This window comes from Oryzias latipes, chromosome 22, assembly GCF_002234675.1.
Source record: "Oryzias latipes chromosome 22, ASM223467v1".
Taxonomy (NCBI): Eukaryota; Metazoa; Chordata; class Actinopteri; order Beloniformes; family Adrianichthyidae; genus Oryzias; species Oryzias latipes.
In genome coordinates, this window is record NC_019880.2 from 18,494,566 (window position 1) to 18,517,666 (window position 23,101).

Here is a 23,101-nt window from a genome sequence, read left to right on the forward strand (position 1 = left end):
AACTCCCCATCATCGTACTTTTATTTTGACAGCGTATGCAGTTCATTAGTGCTGTTTTTCAATGAGAACATTCTCCAACTTGGTATGAATTAGAAGTATGTTCCCACACCTCCCTGAATCTGAACCTTTTCTCAAACACTTTCCTATCCTCAGCTTCAAAATTCTGCAGAAATTTCAAACTGAATCTCCCCATAGACTTGGTCAAATCTTGCCTCATCCTTCTCCTCCCTTTAAATGTGTCCATCTTTCACTCTTCACTCACCACTAGTCCTTTCTTCGTCAGTACCGCAACTGTCTTGCGATATTGAAAATCCCTAGGCTTTTTCCGCCCACAACTCTGAGGCAAACTCTGAAGATGACAGCTGCTCTGCAGAAACTATGTCTTAGAAAACGACACAGGTTTTTTTATTTTTTTATTTTCATAGTTAATAGATCACTGGGAACACTTTTACAATAGACCAAAAGATGATCACGATGTAAGTTAATTTGACATTTTGTTTGTTTGTTTGTTTTGGATAGCATCAATTAACAGTATCCCACAAAAAGGGAGGAAAAAAGTGGCCAAATTTGGTCCTGTTGTCTCTCCAGTGTTTAAAGTCTTCGCCCCCCGTCAAGTCGACCTTTTCTTTTCAAAAAGTGTTGCCTCTTCAAAACAGGAAACAAATCACTGAAAACCTTTAATTCATAAGATTCTTGCTTTGATAATAATGACACAGCCATTTGCTCTTTATAGTTTAAATCTATAATTTCATCTTTTGCAAGCAAATACATTTTACAATTTGTTTGTTTTATTTTGCTGTTTTTCTATTTTTTAACCTTTTTTTCATCTCTTAAAAAAGACTGGTTGCAAAAAGTTAAATTCTTTTTGGATTAAAAATAAAATTTAGAAAAAGTTACTAAAAAACAGGCAATGGATTTATTCCAAAGAAATAAAAAAATGAAGAGACACTATTAAGAGCTAAGTTAATTCCAGTTTTAAAGTAAGAAAAAGAACATCAAATGAAAAGTGATATGTTTAATCATTCATTTTGTTTCGGATATTTCTTTGAATTTACATCCATTCCTTTAAAATTTTTCAATAATTTGAAACAACTATAATGGTACCTTGTTAAGGGTCTCACTGTTGCAGCATGCCTTACGTTTTTACAAACCATCTGAAGACACACTGCAGTTATTCAGAAGAAACATTCAGAACTGTCCGGATGCTGGAACAGAAGCAAAACACAATTTTAGATTTTGTTTTATCATTTAACCCTAACTAACTTTTGCAATGTAATAAAGAATAAGGTGTGATGCCATAAACGTGCCTTTGCCCGCTCTTCATCAGCTCAAACCCTTCATTGACCTGAGCCAAAGTTTTGCTGTGAGTGATGAATTCATCCACTTTGATCTTCTTCTGCAGGTAAGCTCTGACCATCTCGGGCACGCCATCTTTACTTTTAAAGCCTGAAGCATGGCGGGCAAACATGAACATGCAAATCTGAATTTACAGTTTTGTTAAATGAGGGAGTAGAGTCATCCAACTAGATCATCTTGAAACATAACATGTCAACCAAACACAGGTGACAAAGTCAGCAGCAGTCAACAACCGGCTTAAGACAAAACAAGCAATATTTGATGAAATATTTACAATATTTACACGTGCTTGTTTTTTTTGATTTTATAAATAATGCAGCCATGTGTGTCACAGTCAGGAGTAAAGGTCATCTTTGTCTTACCTCCAAACAGACTGCCTTTCCACGTTCGTCCAACAATGAGCTGGATGGGTCGGGCTGCAAAGTCATGTCTGTTCGTCCAGCCAACAATCACGCTGACTCCCCATCCTGGATTGCAGCTCTCCAGGGCGCTGCGCTGCATGAAGGACACAACGTCATTCTATTTGATCAAAACCGTCAACCATTGCTGAGATCCTACGTTCTCACTGAACTTAAAAACCTCTTCCGATGAAAAGTCTATGCAAACGTGTGCAAATGTGCATTTCGGGCTTTCGCATTCAAAACCCTTAAGTGGTCCAAGTTTTTGAATCAGTTTTTCTATTTACAAAACATGTGAGCATTGAACGCATGTTGAAATTTAAGCCAGTAGAACTTTGACCAATCAGGGACTCGGATTTGGTGACTTATGGGTATCGCACTTTTTAATTCACGGATGTGCCAATCCTTTCAAAAGTGACCATTGATTAGAAATGAATAATTGCAGTTTGTGCCCGACCGGAATCACATGACTCCAAGTCTTGCATATATCGGAATAGACATGTGAAAGAAAAAGCCTGGAGCAGGATTCATAAGATTTCCAGCGCTTCGCCAAACCTCTTTCAATTGTGAGTACATCAATAGTATCAGGCAGTGACAGTACATAAGCTAAAAGCACCTTCAAGAACCTGCGTTCAGTGCATTCTTGAATAGGCATCACATGCCTTGTGTGTTTATGTAGCTTAACTCATCAGGTCTCCTCACCATCACGTCTACATTTCCAATGCATTCAAAGGAGTAGTCCACTCCTCCATTGGTCATCTCAGCCAGCACCTGGTTAATGGGTTTGTTGTGATCTTTGGGGTTCACAAAGTCAGTAGCACCAAACACTTTAGCCTTCTCCTCTTTTTTGGGATTGGTGTCAACAGCTATAATTCTTTCAGCTCCTGCAAACTTGCAGCCCATGACTGCAGCCAAACCCACAGCTCCCAGACCAAAGACTGCACATGTGGAGCCCGCTTCAACCTGAGTGGACAAGACTTTGATCAGCATGATGTTTGAGGGCTCCAATATGAGCTCACTGTAACAATGAGCTGCACAAACCTTAGCAGTGTTAACTGCAGCTCCAAACCCGGTGCTTATCGCACAACCAATGAGGCAGACTTTGTCCAGAGGAGCAACCGGGTCGATCTTAGCCACAGCAATCTGTTTCATCAGGACGTACTCGGAGAATGAACCTATTCCCATAAATGGCAGCACCTTCTTCCCCTTGCAGGTGATCCTTGACTTTTCAAATGCTAACTTGTCGTGTGCACCAATAGGCCTTGGAGAAAAACACATTTACATAATACATGCCAAAAACCTTAATACACAATTGAATGGGCTAAAAATCAAATCTATTACCCTTTGTCACAGAGGTTGGTCTTCGGACTTCTACAGAAGCGACATTCTCGACACTGGTTGATAAACAGAGGAATGACCTTGTCTCCTAAATATCAAACACAATATATTATTTTATGTATTATTTGATGTATTGTTTATGTATACATCTATACATGTATACAATATGTCTACCTTCATCTATATTCTTATACTGTGATAGATTAGTGACGTTTCTGAGTTTTGACCAACCTGGCTGAAATTCAGTGACACTGGAACCAACACTTTCCACGATGCCAGCTGATTCATGCCCAAGAATTGTGGGAAACAATTCAGTTTCCGTCCCTTCAAACAGGTGGTACAGGTCTGTGTGGCACACCGCGGTCGCCACAATCTGCACAGAGGAATACATTTAAAAAACAACAAAAGCTAATTTAAACTGTACATTTCTTTCTACTTCTTTTTGATTTAACTTTGGGTATTTGCTGTTTGCCTTTCTTTTTGTTTTTTACAAAACCAAAAAGTCAGTTCGAATAACTGCAAAGATATCAGTCAATATTTTCTATTTCTGTTCTATTAGCATTGTTGCAGATCTTGTGGATCTCAGATGTCTTCAGACAAAACCAAAAACTCGAGATACACTGGATTCAATAATGTTTGTCAGCTTCTGAACCACAAAAAGGAAGCAAATCTGGACAGCCAGGCTGCCAAGGCGAACCGAGCAGCACAATTATGGGCTATGACCTGTCGCTCGCATGCAACATGAGCGCAGAAAAAAATGGATGTTTTCCTCTTCCAGGCTAACCGAGCGGTCTATGACTTTGATATTTCCTCGTACTGATTTCTGCATTTTCCGCCTGCAGACAGCCTGTATCCACCCGTAAAGGCTGTTATAACGAAGGCCTAAAACGTGACAAAAATAAATGCTTTTTCTTATGACTAAAATCAACAACCATTTAACAGGATGTAGAAGTGTCCAGCCTAAGGTTGTTTTTGAGTTTCTGGTTTGGAAAAAAACTGATAATCTTTAAAGAATGGGTGGAAATTTTCTGTTGAAATACCTTTTAATTTATTGTTTTATTCTAAATATGACCAAAATGTAGTTATGGCCGTGGATGTTTCTTACCTTGATGCGAACCTCATCTGCCTCAGGGGGTGCCACTTCAATCTCCTCAGTCACCAGTGGCTTTCCGTACTCCCACGCCACCGCTGCCTTGCATTTAATGACCTGCAACACACAGGGGGAAAAAGTGCACTTTTGTTATCCTTCATTAAAATGTGCCAATTGGTCCTTGGAAACTCCCACTTTGCAGGTTTAACTTAATTTTTATGCACATCCACATCTGATTTTTTGCATGTAACTTGCTATAAAATATCTGCAATCCTCAAGTTTTTAAAACCAATTTTAATTAAGAAGACTATTTTGGGTCAACACAACCCCCAGGTTAAGAAATAAACAAACAATTCCTAGCCATTTATTCTTAATTTCATGTTTTTTTTTTTAATGCAGGCATTTATGGAGGTGCCATCAGGCTTCAGTTCATCATAGGAATCCTTGATTGCTGATGCATTTGGACCTCTGCAACTGTACTGCCGAAGGCGTAAACGGCGCTGGAAATCCATTTCTTGTGGGTCAAGAGCAGTGGCGGTTTTTGATATGGGCGAAGTGGGCGGTGGACCAGGGCGGCACTTTATCGGGGGCAGCATTTTCCGTGCCCGTTGTGTTACACATGATGTGCTAAATTCAAAGAGGCAGCTTTGAGCTTTTTTTTTGACATGTCTGCAACTGCCGACAATTTACGCACTTATCTAGACACATCAGACTCTTAACAATGTCTTCATCCTATTCCCTCTTCACACTTATTGTGCAAAAATAAAAAAAAATAAAAAAGGATAAATAACTCACAGTGAAACAACGTAAAACAGGCACATGAAAAGGAATTAGGCAGAAGAAACACCTGTGCTCAACCCAATTTCGACAAAAGCAGGCAATGGGGATTATTTCCCACAATTCCCTGCTCCGACACAGCAGACCCGACGCACACGTGACCACCGCCCTCTGCTGCAAGACGCTTGCGCCCACACCTCTTTGCGGTAGTCTTTGGAACATAACAAGTCAAAAAACTTGAGAGGAGGGCACAACTCACCGATGGCTGGGTGAATCACACTAACAGGTGATTGGGAATCTTTTTCTATCTAACAATCAACTCTGGGCCGCAGCTGTGCCTCCCGTCATAGAGACGGAGCCGCGTGTGTCAGAGGGAAGGGGAGGGGGAGGGGTGGTGGGCGCAGACCATTTTTTATGGATTGAGGTTTTTTGGAGGATTTCTGATGTTGGTGTTGCACAAATTTAGGGAAATGCCAAATATGTAGGAGTAATCCCACTGATGAGTTCTAAAATTTAGGTTTTAATGTTTTATATGACCTAAAAATAGTATTCACAATAATTTTTTTTTTTTTTTAGATCTAATCCCTCTGATATGTTTCACAAAGACACACAGGACGTCACACATTAAGAAATCATTGCGAAAAATGAAGCAGGAGTCCAGCTCTAAAAAAAATGCTCTAAAAATGATAAAAGAGCAAAGAAAATGGAAATATTTGATTTGTTATTTTTTCTTATTATTATTTCCAGGCTTTCTTTGTTTTTTCTTTCTGCAGCATGTTCATATTTGTATAATTTTGACAGAATATATTTCTATGGAGAGCAAAATATTATAAGTTATTTAAGGTTTAATTTGAGTTACTCTAGATTAATGTTCCTGTTTTTATTCATATTTATCTTCAAAAAGTTCAGTTTAAAAGGTTTAAAAGTTTAGCTTTAGTGTGTTCCGTTAATGTTTATCTTCTTTGGCCCAAAACCTTAAGCGTATTTTTAATTTAGGCCCCCTGTGTGACTGAGTTTGACCCCTCTTTAATACGAGTCTAGAAAATTCATGCATTTTTTGTGTAAAATGGCTAAATAGAAGATAGGGAACACAACAGGATGTTGTCAAATTTTGTATGTGTGCGGGGGGGGTTACTCGCCCAAGGAGTAAGTTAGTGTAGAACCGCCACTGGTGAAGAGATTTCTTCTGAAGAGGCCCAGTTTCCTAAGAATTCTTCTCAATATCCTTATAATAAAAATACGTTGACTCGCTAATAGATTTAGCATTTCCTTATTTGTGAAACCAATGCTGAAGTAACATCTTACGATGCACTCTACATCTCTCAAACTGAACACAATGTTGATTCATTTTTTGTTGTTTGTATTTTTTGTAGTAAACAGCCTTTTGCCTCATAAATTTATGAATTTATTCTTGTAAATTCTCATTTAAAAATTTATGAAATTACAATTTTTTTCTCTTAAAATGACAACCTTTTTTACCCATAAGGGACTTTATTCTCATCCGTTTTTGGAGCCCAGCTTGAAGATGAAATATGTGGACCCTTTTGTGAAGCTTTATTTCCGTATAGGTTTAAAAATCAAAGGGAGTCTGAACCTTTTGACGACTCAAAATCAAACTATTGTCAGTGTATCCGGCTTTACGGGGTTCGGTGTCAGTAAAGCGGAGTTTAATATGTAAAATAAGGAGCTCAGGGACACGTTTGGGTGTAGAGGACGGCTGCAGCCTTTATTTTCCTTTTTATTCACATACCCTAAAGTGCATTTGTAACCTTATGTCTGTGCTTCTCAAATAGTGGGGTACGCCCGATGCGATGCCGGGGGGGGGGGGGGGGGGCAGTAGTAGCGGTTTTAGGCACAGGTAATATGGGCAATTGCTCGGGGCCCAAAAGGGGGCTGCGGTGACAGCGGCTCAGTGCTTGGAAAAAAATCTGCGCTACTGTTGGTTTTCTATTATCTGTTATATCACAAAGTTTGTAACAGCCTGAAACCTGTGAACTGCTGTCCCTGCAGCTGCGCGCGGGGAGGGGTAGTGGGTTCAGGCTGCGAGATGGAATGCGCACGCGGCGTGCTGCCCCTGTTGTGCAACACCAGGATCATGGTGTGCCTTTAGATGACTCAGCTCATGCTAATAATGTCATTCTTTATTAACTTTTTGCAGACATTTTGTTGACATGTCTTCGTTTTCCATAAATGTATTCTTTGTCTGCCTGTCGGTTAGTTGGTGTCAGTTGGTATTGGACATAAAGACAGCAGGTAATGCAGTAAAACAGCTACACCTTTTGAGATAAATAAAAATCATTTAGAAAAAAATCTGCACAATGTTTTTTACCTATTTCTTCAGAGTAAAAACGTTAATATGTTGGTGCTGCTGTGTTAATGTTTCAGATCAATTTACATTTAATATTATCTATTGACTGAAATTTTTTTCTCAGCATCAAATGGTTCAGTTGGTCAAAATGTTTCTAGTTTAAATAAGGAATGACAGATTTTCTATTTCAGGAACTTTAAGCTTCTTTTCTGTTTCAGATTATAACTGGGTTTCTGTGTGGCAAAATAAAGTTAATCTTTATTGAAAGTGGATTTAAATTGCTTTTTTTTCTTTTGTCAATGTTAGAAGACACAATTTCAGGTATACTTCCTTAATTTTTATAGATACTAACCTAATATGTTGTCACCGCGGCGAGTGTGTGTGTGGGGGGATGGGGGTTGGGGGGGAGGGCACGAAACATTTTCCTTTTCCTAGGGGGGGCCTTGCAACAAATAATTGAGAAGCACTGCCTTACGTCATGAACCTGTCACCCGAACATCATTGCGGAAGTGAAGAGTGTTACATACGCCCCCTCCTCCAGATGAAACGTCCCGTTTCAACATAAAACAATGCAGAGGAATGAAAATAGTCTCCAAAAAGTGGTCCTCCTCAGACAGAAGCATCACACAAACGTAGAGATCTTGCTTTCATGGAGGAAGAAAGGATTGAAGTGGACAGCTGCAGGGATACCGATGGCTTTCTCAAGGGGCTGCAGAGATCCTGCAAACCACCATTAATAAATTGTAAATCAAACAAATGAGCTTTCATAAGTTTGGAACGTTATCAATAAACATTCAGTTTACCCGTTCAATTCAGTTTAGTCGGTCAGTCTGCTGCGGGCTGCGCCGCGTTCACTTGATGCTCTGTATGCTCACTTTCACTTTAATCTCGTAAATGTACGAGTTTTTTTCTCATAAATTTACGACTTTAAATCTCGTAATTTTAATGGTTTTTTTTTTGTGTGGCTCTAAAACTCCGTTGTAATTCTCTCAAAATTAGGACATTTTTCTCAAAATTTTACAACTTTATTCTCATATATTTATTTATTTTACAGTGGCTACAACTCAATCGTAGACTACATTCTAGGAAACATAAAAAAACAAAGTAAAAAAATGCAAATGTTACTCAATAATATTTCTTTTCAGGAACAAATGTGTTTGATTTCCTATTTAGGAAAAACCAGAGTTAAAGCTGACCTTATCCATTTTGATAAAAAAAAACATCTATATATAAAAGATGAATGTCTTTCCATCTCACGCAAACAGGAACATTGTTCGAATGACATAAATACCAGATTTTAATTCAGATCAAATTCAAATTGATTACAGTTCTTAAATTTTTTTTTCACATGCAGCAGTAAAATCCTCTAAAAACATCCCTGCATCTTTGTAGTTCTTCTTACCTTTCCAGCTGTGGCCATTTTTTAAGCAGAAAAATGTTTTCAAACTCCAGACACGAGTGATAAGGTGCAGCTGTAAGACAGGACGCTCATTTACAGAGAGTTTAAATCCATGACTATTCCAGTGAAATTAATGTTTAACAGAAAAATAAATGAAAACACGAACTTTGGCCATTTTTTTTTTTTGCTTTTTCAACAGTCCAAAAGACACCATGTGTGAGCAGTTTTCCTTGAAAAACAATGACAGAGCATAATCTAACAGCAGGCTTAAATTGGAACAGACTGGATTATGGCCGTAACTGGACACATTTAGATGGTTTTTGCTTTTTCCTCTTCTTTTTGCTTTCTTAATATGACCTTGCAGGACCGAGAAACAAGGTTAAGATTTTCAAGACGGCTTGTGACTCAAACAAAAAACAACTACAGAAACATACAACACAAAAATAATTCTCTTTTTTTTTCTTTTTTTTCTTTTTGTAACTTGTTCTGTCCAACAGCTAAGCAAACAGATTAGAGCTGAAGGCTTTTTGTGTTGGACAGGTTTTACTATCACAAAAAGAGGTTATATAGCTTCGAGAAACCTGGGTGTAGATTTGTATAAATCCCTTTTTGTTGTATTATTTTTTATTTATTTGTTACATTTAGTGTGTGTGGAGGGAGAGGGGAAGAATGTGAGGGGGGGGGGGTGGAAGAGAGTAAAAGGAAAAGAGGTGAGAAAGTGGGGGATACAAGTACTGATTTGAATAAGTTATTATTTCAAGCTATAACAATTATACCAGATCTGCTGGAAAGACAAATATTACATCAAAGGTGAAATTCTGACACTAAGATGAGTGGAAAACATCTGTCCATCAATACACAGTGGGTTAAAAAATAATTCTCTAATAGAAAACAGAATCAAATCTAATTGAAAGCTTTCAGCATCTACAAAAACATTTACAAGCATTTACAAAAACTGCATTTCAGTAGCTTTGGAGACAAGGTTTTTTCAAACAACTGTTGTTTTTCTGTTGGGCGTGTAAGACAGAGAAGGGAACTTTCTTGCACTGTAGTGCTGCGTATACTAGAAATGAATAATACAAATATATTTTGCCATAGAATAGAAAGACTAGAACAGTTGTTTGTGCAATGTTTCTACCATTTTTAGATGTCTCTTTGACCTGGTCTTTTTCAGAAATAAATAAAGTCCTCTTTACTTCTTATATTAGAAATTGCTCATTGAAACAAGCAGCTCGTGTCATTTTAAACCAAACTACTTCTTTAATGTTCCCTATTTTGCCACAATATTTGCTGTTTTGAAAAAATGTGTTCATATTGACTCAATACGATTTTTTTTTGGAACCACTCATCTGAAAATATAAACTCCACTGACAGTAGCGTTGTGTTGTCTCAGTGCCTATGATGGTTTAGAGTAGTCATACACAAAGTTCAGTTTGTTTCTGATGCAGCAAGCACTGCTTTTAGTTCTGTACTTCTGTTTTTAGTCATTTCTTCCACTGAATTGTTCAAACCTGGTTTGTTTACCTGCATAGTTTTGCGTCATCATCGCTCACTGTATCTACGCTGAACAAAAATAAAAACTTAATGCTTGTTTTTGCTCCCATTCTATCAGAATATTGTTCACAAATCTGTCTAAACCTGTGAATGAGAACTTCTCCTTTGCTGAGATCATCATCCATCCTCACAGGTGCCACATCAGGATGTTGATTTGGACAGCTTCAGCCTTTGACTGCCACCTGTCTTATAAGACACAGAACACCAAAAAATATGATATGTTTAATCATTTATTTTGTTTCAAATATATTCTAGTGTTTACATTTTCCCTTATTTTAGTCATTTTATGAAGAGTCTCACTGCAGCAACCCACACGCTTTTAAAACCAGGAGACACAGTAGAATATAAGGTGAAATAAAAGTATGGAGTTTATGTTCTGGTCTAAAAAATACAATAAGGTTCCCTTGTTAGCTCTGATTTAATCTTAGTTTTTTATTTATTTATGAGTTTCTGGATTCACCAACAAAGGTACACTGTAAACACTATTTCTTTGATCATTCTTCAAAAAATAAGGCACATTTTCCAAGCAGTTTTTAGTAGTTAAGTAAACAAAGTGGTATTTTGGTATTTCAAGTTAACATGAATAAATTGAGTGAAATCCACTTTTTTGAAAACTATTAAATGCGTGTAGGATTTTGAAAAAAATAGTTGTTTAAAGCAAATTTGTATTCTTATATACTCAAATGCATTCATTTTAGTTAGGTCAGAAATATTAGGTTTTGATGAAGTAATATCTTTTGTTACAGTTGATGAGGATTAAAGAAGAACACAATAATGTTCACAATTTTGAAACTATTTATTCAAATCCAAACTTCAAATTTTGAAGCCTTAACAGCTCAACTGCTGGATATGACAAGTCTCAAAATAAAAGGATGATAATAATAAGGATCATAAAAATGTATAGCCTTAACATAATTGTCAAATTTTCAACATAAAATACAAAACAGTGATAGAAATATGACAGAATTGGCATTTTTTTCAGATAAACAATTTGTTACAGTTGATAACACAGTTGTAATCAGTGGTGGATTTTGTGCAAAAAAGCAATTAACAATTTACTTCAACAATCAGACAGTTGCCAATAATGGCATTTTAAAAGATCAATAAAATCGTGTTGACCATCTTAAACATGATTTTGCATTTAAACCACTAACAGTGTTGAATATTTTGCAGATGTCTGGAAACAAACTATGAAAATATGTGCTGGCGTGCTGGCCAACTGCTCCTCTTTTGTCAGTGAACATCTGCATAAGCTTTGGGCTGTGTCGATTCAACTGGAACATAAATTATGATTCCATTGGAACAGCAGTGCATCTATGAAATTCTTCGTTTATCTAGAAGACATTAGATTAATTTTGTATTCTTTTGGAATAGACATTAACATGTCAATGTCATATCAGATATTAAACATTCTGGAATTCATAATTGGAAAAAAAGGGTTTTAGAGCATGTTCTGAAAAAACAAGATAATTCAAGGCAAAACATTTTGATGCAAGTTTTATCAACAACAATAATGTCATGGTGCCTCCCTCAGTCACCGCCCCCCTCCCAACTCTGCTCATTGGAACCAGCTGTCCTGCATCATCTCATCACCTGCTGACCTTCATTAGGAGATCCACCCCAGCATTCGACACCAGTCCGTTACACTCTCCGGTGCTTTGTCTGGCCACCAAGCTAAGTTACGATTATCCAAGTCTAAGCCTCGTACTTACCTCTCTTTGTACATCTTCAGGTCCTCTCCTCCACGGGTGCCGCTGGTTCCTCCCTGTTCACTCCTCGCCTCCTCAGCTCAGGCCACGAAGTCCGCCTCACGGCTCTCTGGTTCGCTCGCCGCCGGCTCTACCTTGATCACAGGCTTCACGACGCAGCCAACAAGATCCCCTTTCAAGGAACGCCAGTGTTCTACGCCTCCTTCTTACCTTTTGCTCGCTATACCCCAGAACTCTTGGATTTGCATATCCATTAAATCCTTTCCAAAAATCTCTGAGTCTGAGTTTACTTCAGGGTTCCAGCAACTGGGTCTGCCACGTCATCGATGTCATGACAAATAACATGGAACAAATGAAACAAGACAATGTATTTGGGAAGGTAAGAAAGCCTTACTTGGTATTCTCTTGCTGGCTGTGATCAGATCAAGTCTAAGGTTTTCAAGGGTCTCATTTGTCTCACCAGGTTGATGTTGGGAAAATAGCTGACTTCTGCCCTTTTTGTTTCTTTATGTTTTTGGCAACTTTTCTTTCATTGTCTGGCTTGTGTTTTTTTAGAGAATTAATCAAAAGTTCAGAGCTTCTCAGTGCTCTACGTATGGTTTCCACATTTTAATTTGAGGCTCTGCTGCCATCCATACATCCCACTGAAAAATTCAATTCAATGTTATTTGTATAGCCCAAATTCACAACAACAGTCGTCTCAATGGGCTTCATACCGGTAATTGTAAGGTAAACATACAATCAAAAGGATCATAAATGCATAGAATTGCTAGGACCTAGACTGGGCTTTTTCAGGAGAGGTTTAACAATTGCATATTCAAAAGACTGTGGCACTTAACCTGTTTCCAGAGAGGTATTTATTATCGTTAGTATGGATTCATTAATTAGGGGGAAGGTTTCTTTAAAAAGCCTAGTGGGAATTGGGTCTAAAACACAAGTTCAGGATTTTGAGGACGTAATACCCTCGATTGGTGAAATAGCCGTCCCTCAGCTCCCCAGCTTTGGACCAAAGTCTAACCCAGCCCAGGAGCCCCGTCGCTGAGGAGCTGAACCCCCAGGCCCAACATCCTCCACACCACACAAAGAGAGAGGAGACAAGAAAGAGCCTATCCCAGGGGCCAGCCCCCCCAAGCAAGGTTAAGAGTTAGATAGTCACGTTAATGTTATTTTTAGTGCCTCTGTTATGTTACATCTATGTTACATCTGTTCCTTATAGGCAAGGTAACCACGGTTAAAATGAAAATCTTACCCAACGTTAATTATCTCTTTACACACAACTGCCACTAAAATGGTTCAAAACATTACACTCATCCATATTGCAATGTTGGACCAGATTTTCAAAACACGTGGAGGCCAGTTTATCCAGAACCGTGTCTTTGTTTATTCCACCATGTTCGTTCTCCTCCTCTATGTACATGCAACAACTAAACCATACAAAACTGAACCATACAAAACAGACTCACCCTTATCCCCCAGACTCCCTAGAAATCCCTCTCTGTCTTTCTGATCTTACATTTATCTTTATTTAACTTCAGGTTCATCTCCCTGATTCTGTCCACCAGTGCTCTCAGTCTCCTGTCATGCTGTTTCTCATTTTCACCCCACACCAAAATATCATCCACTAAGTTCACAACACCCTCCAAACCTTCCAGTCTCTGTGCAATGCACTTTTGAAACACTTCTGGAGCCGACGACACACCAAACGGAAGTTGCAGGAATCGGTATCGTCCATACGGGGTGTTAAAGGTACATAACTTAGAGCTCTCCTCATCTAGCTGAACACCTGCCAGAAACCATGGTTAGCATCTAATATGGAGAAAACCTTTGCATTTGGCATTTCTGCAGTTATCTCTTCAACTGTGCACAGCGGATAGTGTTCTCTTTTTATGGCTTTGTTGAGATCTTGGGGATCAATGCAGATCCTGAGTTTGTTGGGTTTCACTACTGTGACCATGCTGTTGACCCAATCTGTAGGCTCGGTCTGCTTTGTAATTACTCCAAGATCCTCCATCCTGTCCAGTTCTGCCTTTATTCTGTCCTTCAGCGATGTTGGCACTTTCCGTGGTGAGTGAATAACTAGAGTCACATCAGGGTTGAGCTGGATGTGGTGCAGTCCCGGAACACATCTTAGACCAGTAAACACATCCTCATATTCATTTAAAATGTCAGTGTTATCTTTATCTACACCGTCCACTCTTCTGATTAGTCATAGCTTTGTGCAGGAGTCTCTTCCAAGAATAGCAGGTGAGTCTTTTCCTATGATCTGAAATTCTAACTCATATTCCTTGTCTCTGAAGTCACACTTGAGCTTTGCCTTGCCATTTGTCTTGATTACATGGCCAGAGTAAGTAACTATGTTACATCCTGATTTAATTAACTGCATGTTTGTTTGTCATTTTCTCCAAATCTCTCATTGACAGCACGTTACACTCTGTTCCAGTATCAAGCTTCACAGTGAGCACACCATTGTTAAATTTTAGCTCTCGAGTCCATTTCTTAGTATTATTGTTCAATGTTGAGACTGCATCCAGCTCATGCTCTGCACCTGTTGGCTCACTTTGTTTGATTTCTATACATCCCATAATCATGACATCCTCTTCCTGCTTGTTCTACTTCATGGACCTTTTTCTCTGTTTTCCTGGGTTTGTATTGTTGATTTTGTGACTTGCATTTGCGACTGAAGTGATTCTTTAATTTGCAATGATTGCATATTTTTCCATATGCAGGACACTTCCTTTGGTTCATGGATGTAGCCACACCTGTTACACTCTTCTTTCTCTTTGGCATTCTCACTGTGCACGCCAGCTGCTTTCTTTACTCTGGTAACTTTTGTCTTGTGCACTGCTACATCTGCTTCCTCATGCAGGGCTTTCATGTGAGTGTAGCTTACCTCACTTGCTCGACAGATGTCCACAGACTTGTCAAATTTAGCAACTTTGCTCTCACAGTGTCATTTGTTATTCCACAGACTATGCGGCCTTTTATCAGCTCATCTGTCAGTTGTGCAAACTCACAGTCTTTTGCTTTGTTTTCCTGGTCCGTCACATAAGCATCAATTGATTCATTTGCTACTTGCACTCTGTTAAAGAAAACGTATCTCAGATACGTGATGTTTTTTCGGGGCTCACAGTAGACTCTGAACATGTCCTTCAGCCCATCAAATCCATCCACATCTTCATCAAAGACCACTGTATTAAATACCTTTATAGCTTCATCTCCAGCAACGTGAAGAAATGTCGCACACTTCACTTTATCGCTCTTTTCGGCGATTCTGGTCGCAATGAGATATAATTCAAACTTCTGAATCCAAATCCGCCGGTTTTCTGGCACATTTCCTTCAAAACTCAGACTACTCGGTGGCTTTAACTGTTCCATCTTTGACTTATGACACCATGTAATGAGGTTAGACCTGATATTCAAAACTCGTGGAGGCCAGTTTATCCAGAACCGTTTCTCTGTTCATTCCACCATGTTTGTTCTCCTCCTCTACGTACATGCATGAACTGAACCATACAAAACAGACTCCCCCTTGTGGTCGGAGTCAAGCAAGCACCATACATCACACATATACATCACACATATCAAGCTTTTTATGGAACAAGAAACCTGCAAGAATTAGTCTAAAAACTTTAAAATCTGCAAAAAACTGTGGAGGCTTAGAATTACCTAACCTCTACAAGTACTTTCTTGCAAATAGATAACAAGACATCTTAAAATGGTTAAAAACAAATCCAGAAACCAACTCATGGTTGGACTTAAAACAGGCTGGAGCGCGGGGCGGGTCTCCCTTGGGGGGGTCCAGGCTCGTAAATGGGGTTGGGGTGGGGAGATGCCCAGAACTCCTGGGTGGTGGTGGGGTGCTCGCCTGGGGCTGTGGGCATTCTTCTGGGGCGGGGCCCCGTGTTGGCCTGCTTTCCTGGCAGGTCTGGAGCTTGCACTCTTTCCCCCCATGCTTCCTTGCTGTCTGGCTTTGGGAGCCCCCGTGGCGGTCCTGCCGGCCCTGGGCTCGGTCGCAGATGTGATTGCCCGGTGGACAGTTGTTCTCTATCTGCTACCGTGCGGGTGTTGGGGGATTCTAGCTGCCACTGCTGCTGCAGCGGGGGTCTTGGTGTGGGGATGACTGGGCACTCCCCCTCCTTCTTTTCACATTCCATCATCCATTTTAGAAGACCATAAACACTCACTTGAGCACAGGTGTTAGCTCACCTTTGCACAAATATTTTGCGTGATTGAATAAAATATTTCACACTAGTTGGTTTGAAGGCATAAGTATGCGTGCGTGAACATTATTTGTATTGTGTACATGTTGACATGTGGACATTTTTGGAGCCGACAGATATGTTTATAACATTTGGGTGTGTGTGTGTGGACAGGCCCCGCCCTCATAGAAGTGTATTACATCTGAACTTCACCGTAATGAGTGTAACCATCCAGAAACTTGTTGCTTTGCGCTGCCTCATGGTTTTACCCCCCCTTTCTATAATCACCCTCCTATCCCCCCCTCTCTAACATCCCTCCTTTCCTTTTCTGTCCGGTTCAACACAAAATATTTTCAAATTTAAATAAAATGAATGAAGTTAGGCCTACATTAGAAAAAGGGGTTTATTCTGTCATAACTTTTAATTTGAAAGAATATTCATAACCCCTGTTGTTAAAGTAAAATATGTCCAACACAAGAGGCCTTCAGCTCTCATCTGTTTGCCCAGCTGTTGGACAGGACAAGTTTGAAAAAAAAAGTAATCTTTAGCTGTACAAGTCCAATTTTAACATGTTGCAACATGATATTGTGAATAACATGGCTAACACTTCTAACATGGCAATGTTTAGCGTGTTACCAACAAGTTTCAAAATTCTCTTTGACTCTTTGGTCTCGCTTAATGTCCCTTATACAATAGTTTAATTTGCCTTATACAGTACATGACCATTCACTGACGGTGTGTTCCATAATCTGGTACCCCCTATAATGTGGAAAATACAGTAAATTTAAGTCCTGTAAACATTTTGAAAAAACAAACAAAAAACACATAACTGCTGGTGCCAGTTTGAATGTTTATTTCGTTTCATAAAGACTTAAGCCCATGAGACCTCTCAATCAATGGTTTACATATGCTTTCCTTTAAGCTTCTGATAGCACAGAGGGTTTCCGTTACGACTGAAGAGATCTTGTTGGTATGAGATGAAGCAACACTGTGGGCTTATTGTCGGGAAACACTCAGGACTGTCCGGATGCTGTAAAGAAATAAAAAGAGAGAAAAAGGAGTTTTAAAAAAATGTCTAAAATGCTGCGCCAAATATACCACTGATTACTGAGTCATGCAGATAGAACTAGTCTAGAAATGTACCATCCTCCACGCTTCATCAGCTCAATGGCTTCATTGACTTGAGTCAAAGTCATGTTGTGAGTGATGAACTCATCCAGCTTCACCTTCCTCTCCATGTAAGCTTTGACCATCTGTGGGACGCCATCCTTGCTCTTAAACCCTGAGTCACAAAGAACAGTCACATACAAATAAACAACTAAGAAACTCAAACTCTTTAGAAAATGGATCAATGTTGTAATCCAAGACCAACAATCCATCATTTGGCAGAAATTAATATTAAAAAGAAAAGGATTCGAAATTTGGAGTAAATATTAAAAATAAGTCAAAATTAGTCATGGTAATGCGTTTTATTGTATCTGACCTCCAAAGAGTGTTCCCTTCCAGGTCCGTCCAGCAATGAGCTGAATGGGTCGAGCAGAAAAGTCGTGTTTGTCTGTCCAGCCAACGACCACGCTGACACCCCATCCTTTCATACAAGACTCTAAGGCACTGCGCTGGATGGAGACAAAGAAAAATGTTTTAAAAACCTCAACCTCCTAATATGTACAGTGGACTGTCCGATCAATGCCCTTACCATGACGTCCACATTACCAACACATTCCAGAGAGTAGTCAACGCCCCCGTTGGTCATCTCAGCTAGGACTTTGCTGATTGGTTTATTGTAATCCTTGGGGTTGACAAAATCAGTGGCGCCGAACACTCTGGCCTTCTCCGCTTTCTCTGGATTGGTGTCAACGGCGAAGATCCTTTTTGCTCCAGCAAACTTGCAGCCCATGACGGCTGCCAAGCCCACAGCTCCCAGACCAAAGACTGCACACGTGGAGCCCGGCTCAACCTGAATAGAAGGCAGTAAGTCATCACATTTGTTGAACACATAACAGTTCTCAACAACACTTAAGCAAAAACAGATGTGTGTTCCTCACAAACCTTGGCAGTGTTAACCGCAGCTCCAAATCCAGTGCAGACACCACAGCCAAGGAGGCAGACTTTATCCAGAGGAGCAGCCGGGTCAATCTTGGCCACAGCAATCTGGTTCATCACGGTGTACTCAGAGAAGGTGCTGGTTCCCATAAACTGCAACACCTTCTTCCCCTTACAGGTAAACCTGGAGTCAGCCAACGCCATGACATCATAGTGATCAGCAGCCCTGTAGAGAAAATCTATTGTTAAATGACTTTAGCACAATCAATGATGTCCAAAAGAATCTTTTTCATGAGGAAATCTGAAGAAAACAGGACCATACCATCCTTTTTCACACTGGTTGGTTTTAGGACTCTTGCAGAAGCGACATTCCCGACACTGAGAGATAAACAGGGGGATAACCCTGTCTCCTAAAAACAGAAAATGATAAATAATATTTTAAAATAAGAAACACTTCAAAAACAGGCACCTTAGAAATAATTCAAAATTTCTTAGAAAGATTTTCCTTAAATAAGCAAAAAAAAAAAGAAAAAAAGAAATCTGCTAATGGGGTAGGAAAAATGGTTTTTTCAAGAATTCTCATTGAAAGAACTTCCAGTCACTAAAACATGTTTTCTCAAACTAAGATTATTTTGCTATTGAAGAACTTTCTCAAGATTATTTTTCTTGCTGGATAGAAAGTATGAATTTTTTTCTTGAAACGAGAGTTGCTTTACTTTCCTAATCAGTTTTTGCAGACTACTTCTCTAGTGGTGCATTCAGTGAGCATGTCCCTTAATTCACTTGGTAAAGCTTGGTTAAGGTCTAGTTTTTGCAGAGTTTAATACAAAAACTAGACCCGTGCCACTGAGTTTGTGTGCTTTGGTTTACCTGGTTGAAATTCGGAAACTCCGGGACCAACACTTTCCACTATTCCAGCTCCCTCATGGCCAAGGACCGCTGGGAAGCCATCTTTGTGCATCCCTTCAAACAGATGGTAGAGGTCTGTGTGGCACACCCCGGTAGCCACAATCTACACAAAACACCAAACATTAATTGAGACTTGTTCCTTTTCAATCTGGCGGTACTTTGCAGCTTAAGCTGGTGTACAGCCACTGGTTATTTGCCAAACAACATGTATTTAGCACAAGCAGATTCTCAAAAACAGCACAGATCATTTAAAACAAAAGGATTTACCATATTTGTTTGAACAATATGTGCCAATACACTTTTTTACTTCTGGAAATGGGAAGAATATGTAAAACCACAGTCATTATTGTGCTTTAGGTGTTTGTGTCACCTAGTTACAAACACAACTCAAAAGCAAGTAAGACTTGTGTAAAGTACCATGCTTTTTAAGAATAATTTTAAGTGCGAAAATGTGTACATCACAGACAACACTGACTGAAATTTCTATATTTCATGTATTGTAATCTCCCCTAATTTTGATGATTTTGGCTTTCAGGTAATAAAAAAAAACAATTAAAACCCAAATTCTGTCTTAGAAAATATAACTATTGGGTAAAAAATGAATACACCCATAGTGAAACTCTAAGCAGGGAATTACCTCTCCAAAGTTTTATGGGCCTTTAAATGCTCTCTTGGTCTGGCTCAGTAAGGTATAAAATCACAGGGAAGACCTTTAGCAACTTTTTGCAACTGCCAGAAACCGAAGCCTTGAAAGGGTTGTCAAGCAAAGTCCAAATTTCAGGAAAGCGTCACTAGAGGTGGACTGAGGCTGGAGTCAGAGCCACCAAACACAGACAAATACTAAATATGGGCTTCAAATGGGCTGCATGGTGGGAAAGTGGTTGTCAAGAAGGCTCCGGTTCAAGTGATAGCTGGGACTTTTCTGTGTGGAGTTTGATTTTATTTTCCAGCAAGACTTCGCATCTGACCACAGTGCCAAATGTACCAAAAGCCAGTTCAGTGACCATGGTGTTACTGTGCTTGGTTGGCCTGCGAACTTGTCTGACCTGAACCGGGTAGAAAATCTGAGGCCCGTTGTCAAGAAGAAGAAGAAAGACACTAGACTCATAAGGGTAGATGACCTGAAGGCAGCTATCAAAGCAACCTGGGCTTCCATTACAGCTATGCATTTATGCAGTAACTCAAAAGGCAGTAATTCATGTTTAGTTATCTCCTTTTTCAAATACTGTTTCGTCATTCCATGAAAACAAAATAGAACAAAATGTGTAACTGGTGGGATTAATATTTGGTGAGTATGTAAACTATTCTACAACACCTAGCTGATCTTGATTTCTCTTTTACAACACCTTCCCCTCTTTGATAGTTGAAAACTATGCTAAAATACTGTAGTGTATTGATGCTTAGATGACAAGATCTTAACTTAAAAAATTAGCTTTCAATGGCCTCCTTTTCTTGTTGTACAGAGGCTTCGGAGCAAGTTTCTGTGGTATCTTTGTTGAAGCTTCTATTTTAGATTTTTCCCTAAGCGGATCTGACTGACTTACTGCAAGTCTGTCGTCTTTATAACCCCTTAAAAGTTAGCCAGAGGCTATGAGGTAAAACAAGCTCAACTGAGTTTCATCCAAACACTTTATTGATCTGTGAAGGGAAATCATGTTTCTGGCATTGGCTGTTAGCCAAAAATTGGAAGAGAGACACGACTTTAAAGTCAACAACAAAACGTTTTAACTATTTTTGTAGACTTTATTGTGGTGAGGTGGTTTTGAAACATGTACTCATACAAAATTTCTAATTTTGAAAATACATTTCTTGATTTTTTATTCATGACTATAAGTAAACCTTCCCAATATGCTTTTGTCCTATTTTAGAATATGAATGTAGTAACCCTTGTGCTATCCTAGGCACTTTAGCATTGGGTCATCTAGACCCACTAGACAGTGCTCTGAGCCTTTTTCTTTAATGATTTGTGATCTGCACTGGTGTCCATGGATTACATGAAATCCTCTTCACCTTTATCCACCTTTGTCATGGTAGGGAGAACACGTCAATGTAAGGGTGGGGTCATCTAAGATAGCACAAGGGTTAACATTGAACCGTTAAGAGCAAATACAAAAATGCAGGTGTTTTTAGCCATTATAATATGAATTTACTGTTTACAAAAAGTGACAACAAACTGCGGTAGTCTTTACTCACTCATAAATACAATGGTCCTATTTTTTTTTCTGCATTGGCATGTGTTTAGTTTAATAGTGGCTCACTCACCTTGATGCGAACCTCGTTGGCTTGAGGTGGAGCCACTTCAATGTCCTCGATCACCAGGGGCTTGTTGGGCTCCCAGGCTACGGCTGCCTTGCACTTGATGACCTAAAGCAGAGAATGGCTCCTTTATTTTCCCATCGTAATGATGACTTAGTAAGAAAAAACATTTCAATATAAAAAAAACAATCCCATTTTGTGTGGAGAACAATAGTTCATGCTATCACATGTATGAAGTGAACTGACACATACTCATTATTTCAGTTTGCAGACACTTTTATCCAAAGCGAGCTTTGCCCTTTAGATAATTTGAACCAATGACAATGTGGTCTTACATGTCTAGTCAAAACCCACAATCTCTGATCATCACAAAAACCAAAACTTTTGATAATAATAACAACAACAGATAGCACCAGTGGAACATCAATCTCTAGTAACATATTGTGCCAATGAATGTTGTGAGTACGATGTAAACAGGGTCCGTGTGGGAAATCACCTGTTGCAAGAAATCCATATTTTAAGCAGGACTCCTGGTGTCCTACTGTTGTTGTTTTTTTTTTGGTCTTGAAGTTGTAGCCCGTTCTTCCATCTGTTCTTCTGTCCCTGCACTAATGCCTTTTCCATTTGCAAGGAAATGTTCCACATACAACCTTTTGTCGTGTAGCACGCCGCCAAACTTTTTTTCAGAATAAAAGATTGTTCAAATGTAGTCATTTTTCCTCCCCTGACCAAACTTTACAACTCAGGTGATCGAAGGTGTAACTGGTGGTTGGAGACCACTGGATTAACAGACAGACAGTGTTTTATATTAATTGTCAATAAAAAAAAAAAAAAGATTAATGACTGATAACTAACAAGATTGGGAATTAGCGTAGCCCCGGTAACCTCTGTTTTAGCACCATCAGTCTTATTTGGTGTGTTGCATACAAAGTTGGGAGTTAAAGGAAATGTGAATATTGTTGCTTCCAATGTGGATAACGTGTGGCGTGTCACAAACAAGTTAAGAGTTTCTGTGAAGGCAGATAATAAAGTCTGACTGACCGATAGACTTATCTCTGACTCTGTTGTCTCACTTAATGCGCTGTATAGTTCTGTATGCCTTATATTTGACCGAACCTTCAATTCATCTATTGACAGTGCACCTGATAACCCTGTAGTGCTGAAAATACAGTAAAAGTGTAGGAGTTTAAAGTCCACCTGTCTTATCTGGTAAACAAACCTTTTGTATGAAACATATGGTTAAAGTAAAGAATTGCACTTTAATGCCAACCACTGTTAGGAAATGAAATGTTGTCTTGGCAAATAGATTATTCCTTTTTAATTTTTTTTACTGTTTTTTAAATTTGGCATGTTTATTTTGGCCCTCTATCACTTTGTGTTCTGCAATATCAACACTTGCGCAAATGCATCTCCACAGTTTCATTCTGTGTGCCAAATACACACCCACCAAGCAGACCATATCTGAACCTTTTTTTAATTATTTACTTGTTGCACCAAAACTAATTTAACCAATTTCAATAAATAAAAAACAGTTTAACTGGTTTTTGATGAAACAAATTGCGCAAAGCCTTGTTAAAATCTAGACATGGAAAAAAAAACATGTTTTTTATGTTTTAAACTTGTTTCTAACCCTTTTTTAACAGCAGTTATTTAAGTTAATATCATTTTGACAAACAGAAGCTTTCCTGGTTGGTCTCTATACACAAAGTGCTCTCATATTGGAGTTGTGCACCTACCTTACCAGCTGTGGCCATGTCTGCTGCAA

General features: G+C 39.0%; 2 protein-coding genes across 2 annotated transcripts; both read right to left on the reverse strand.

The window, feature by feature from the left end:
- Positions 1-726: 726 nt before the first annotated feature.
- LOC101172875 (alcohol dehydrogenase 1) lies at positions 727-8,799 on the reverse strand. The gene is made up of 9 exons (XM_023951759.1): positions 8,670-8,799; positions 4,198-4,299; positions 3,324-3,465; positions 3,096-3,180; positions 2,796-3,015; positions 2,457-2,717; positions 1,719-1,851; positions 1,308-1,446; positions 727-1,205 (listed from the first exon to the last, which is right to left on the reverse strand). Exons 1-9 carry the CDS (start codon positions 8,685-8,687, stop codon positions 1,172-1,174), a joined length of 1,134 nt encoding a protein of 377 aa, XP_023807527.1. The 5' UTR covers positions 8,688-8,799; the 3' UTR covers positions 727-1,171.
- An 8,165-nt stretch (positions 8,800-16,964) lies between these two features.
- On the reverse strand, positions 16,965-23,101 carry adh5 (alcohol dehydrogenase 5 (class III), chi polypeptide; the record flags this gene model as incomplete). Its single annotated transcript, NM_001104796.1, is given in 9 exon segments — positions 16,965-17,158; positions 17,272-17,410; positions 17,612-17,744; positions 17,825-18,085; positions 18,178-18,397; positions 18,494-18,581; positions 19,042-19,183; positions 21,343-21,444; positions 23,073-23,101. Coding segments are annotated over 9 exon segments (1,137 nt in total). The 3' UTR covers positions 16,965-17,124.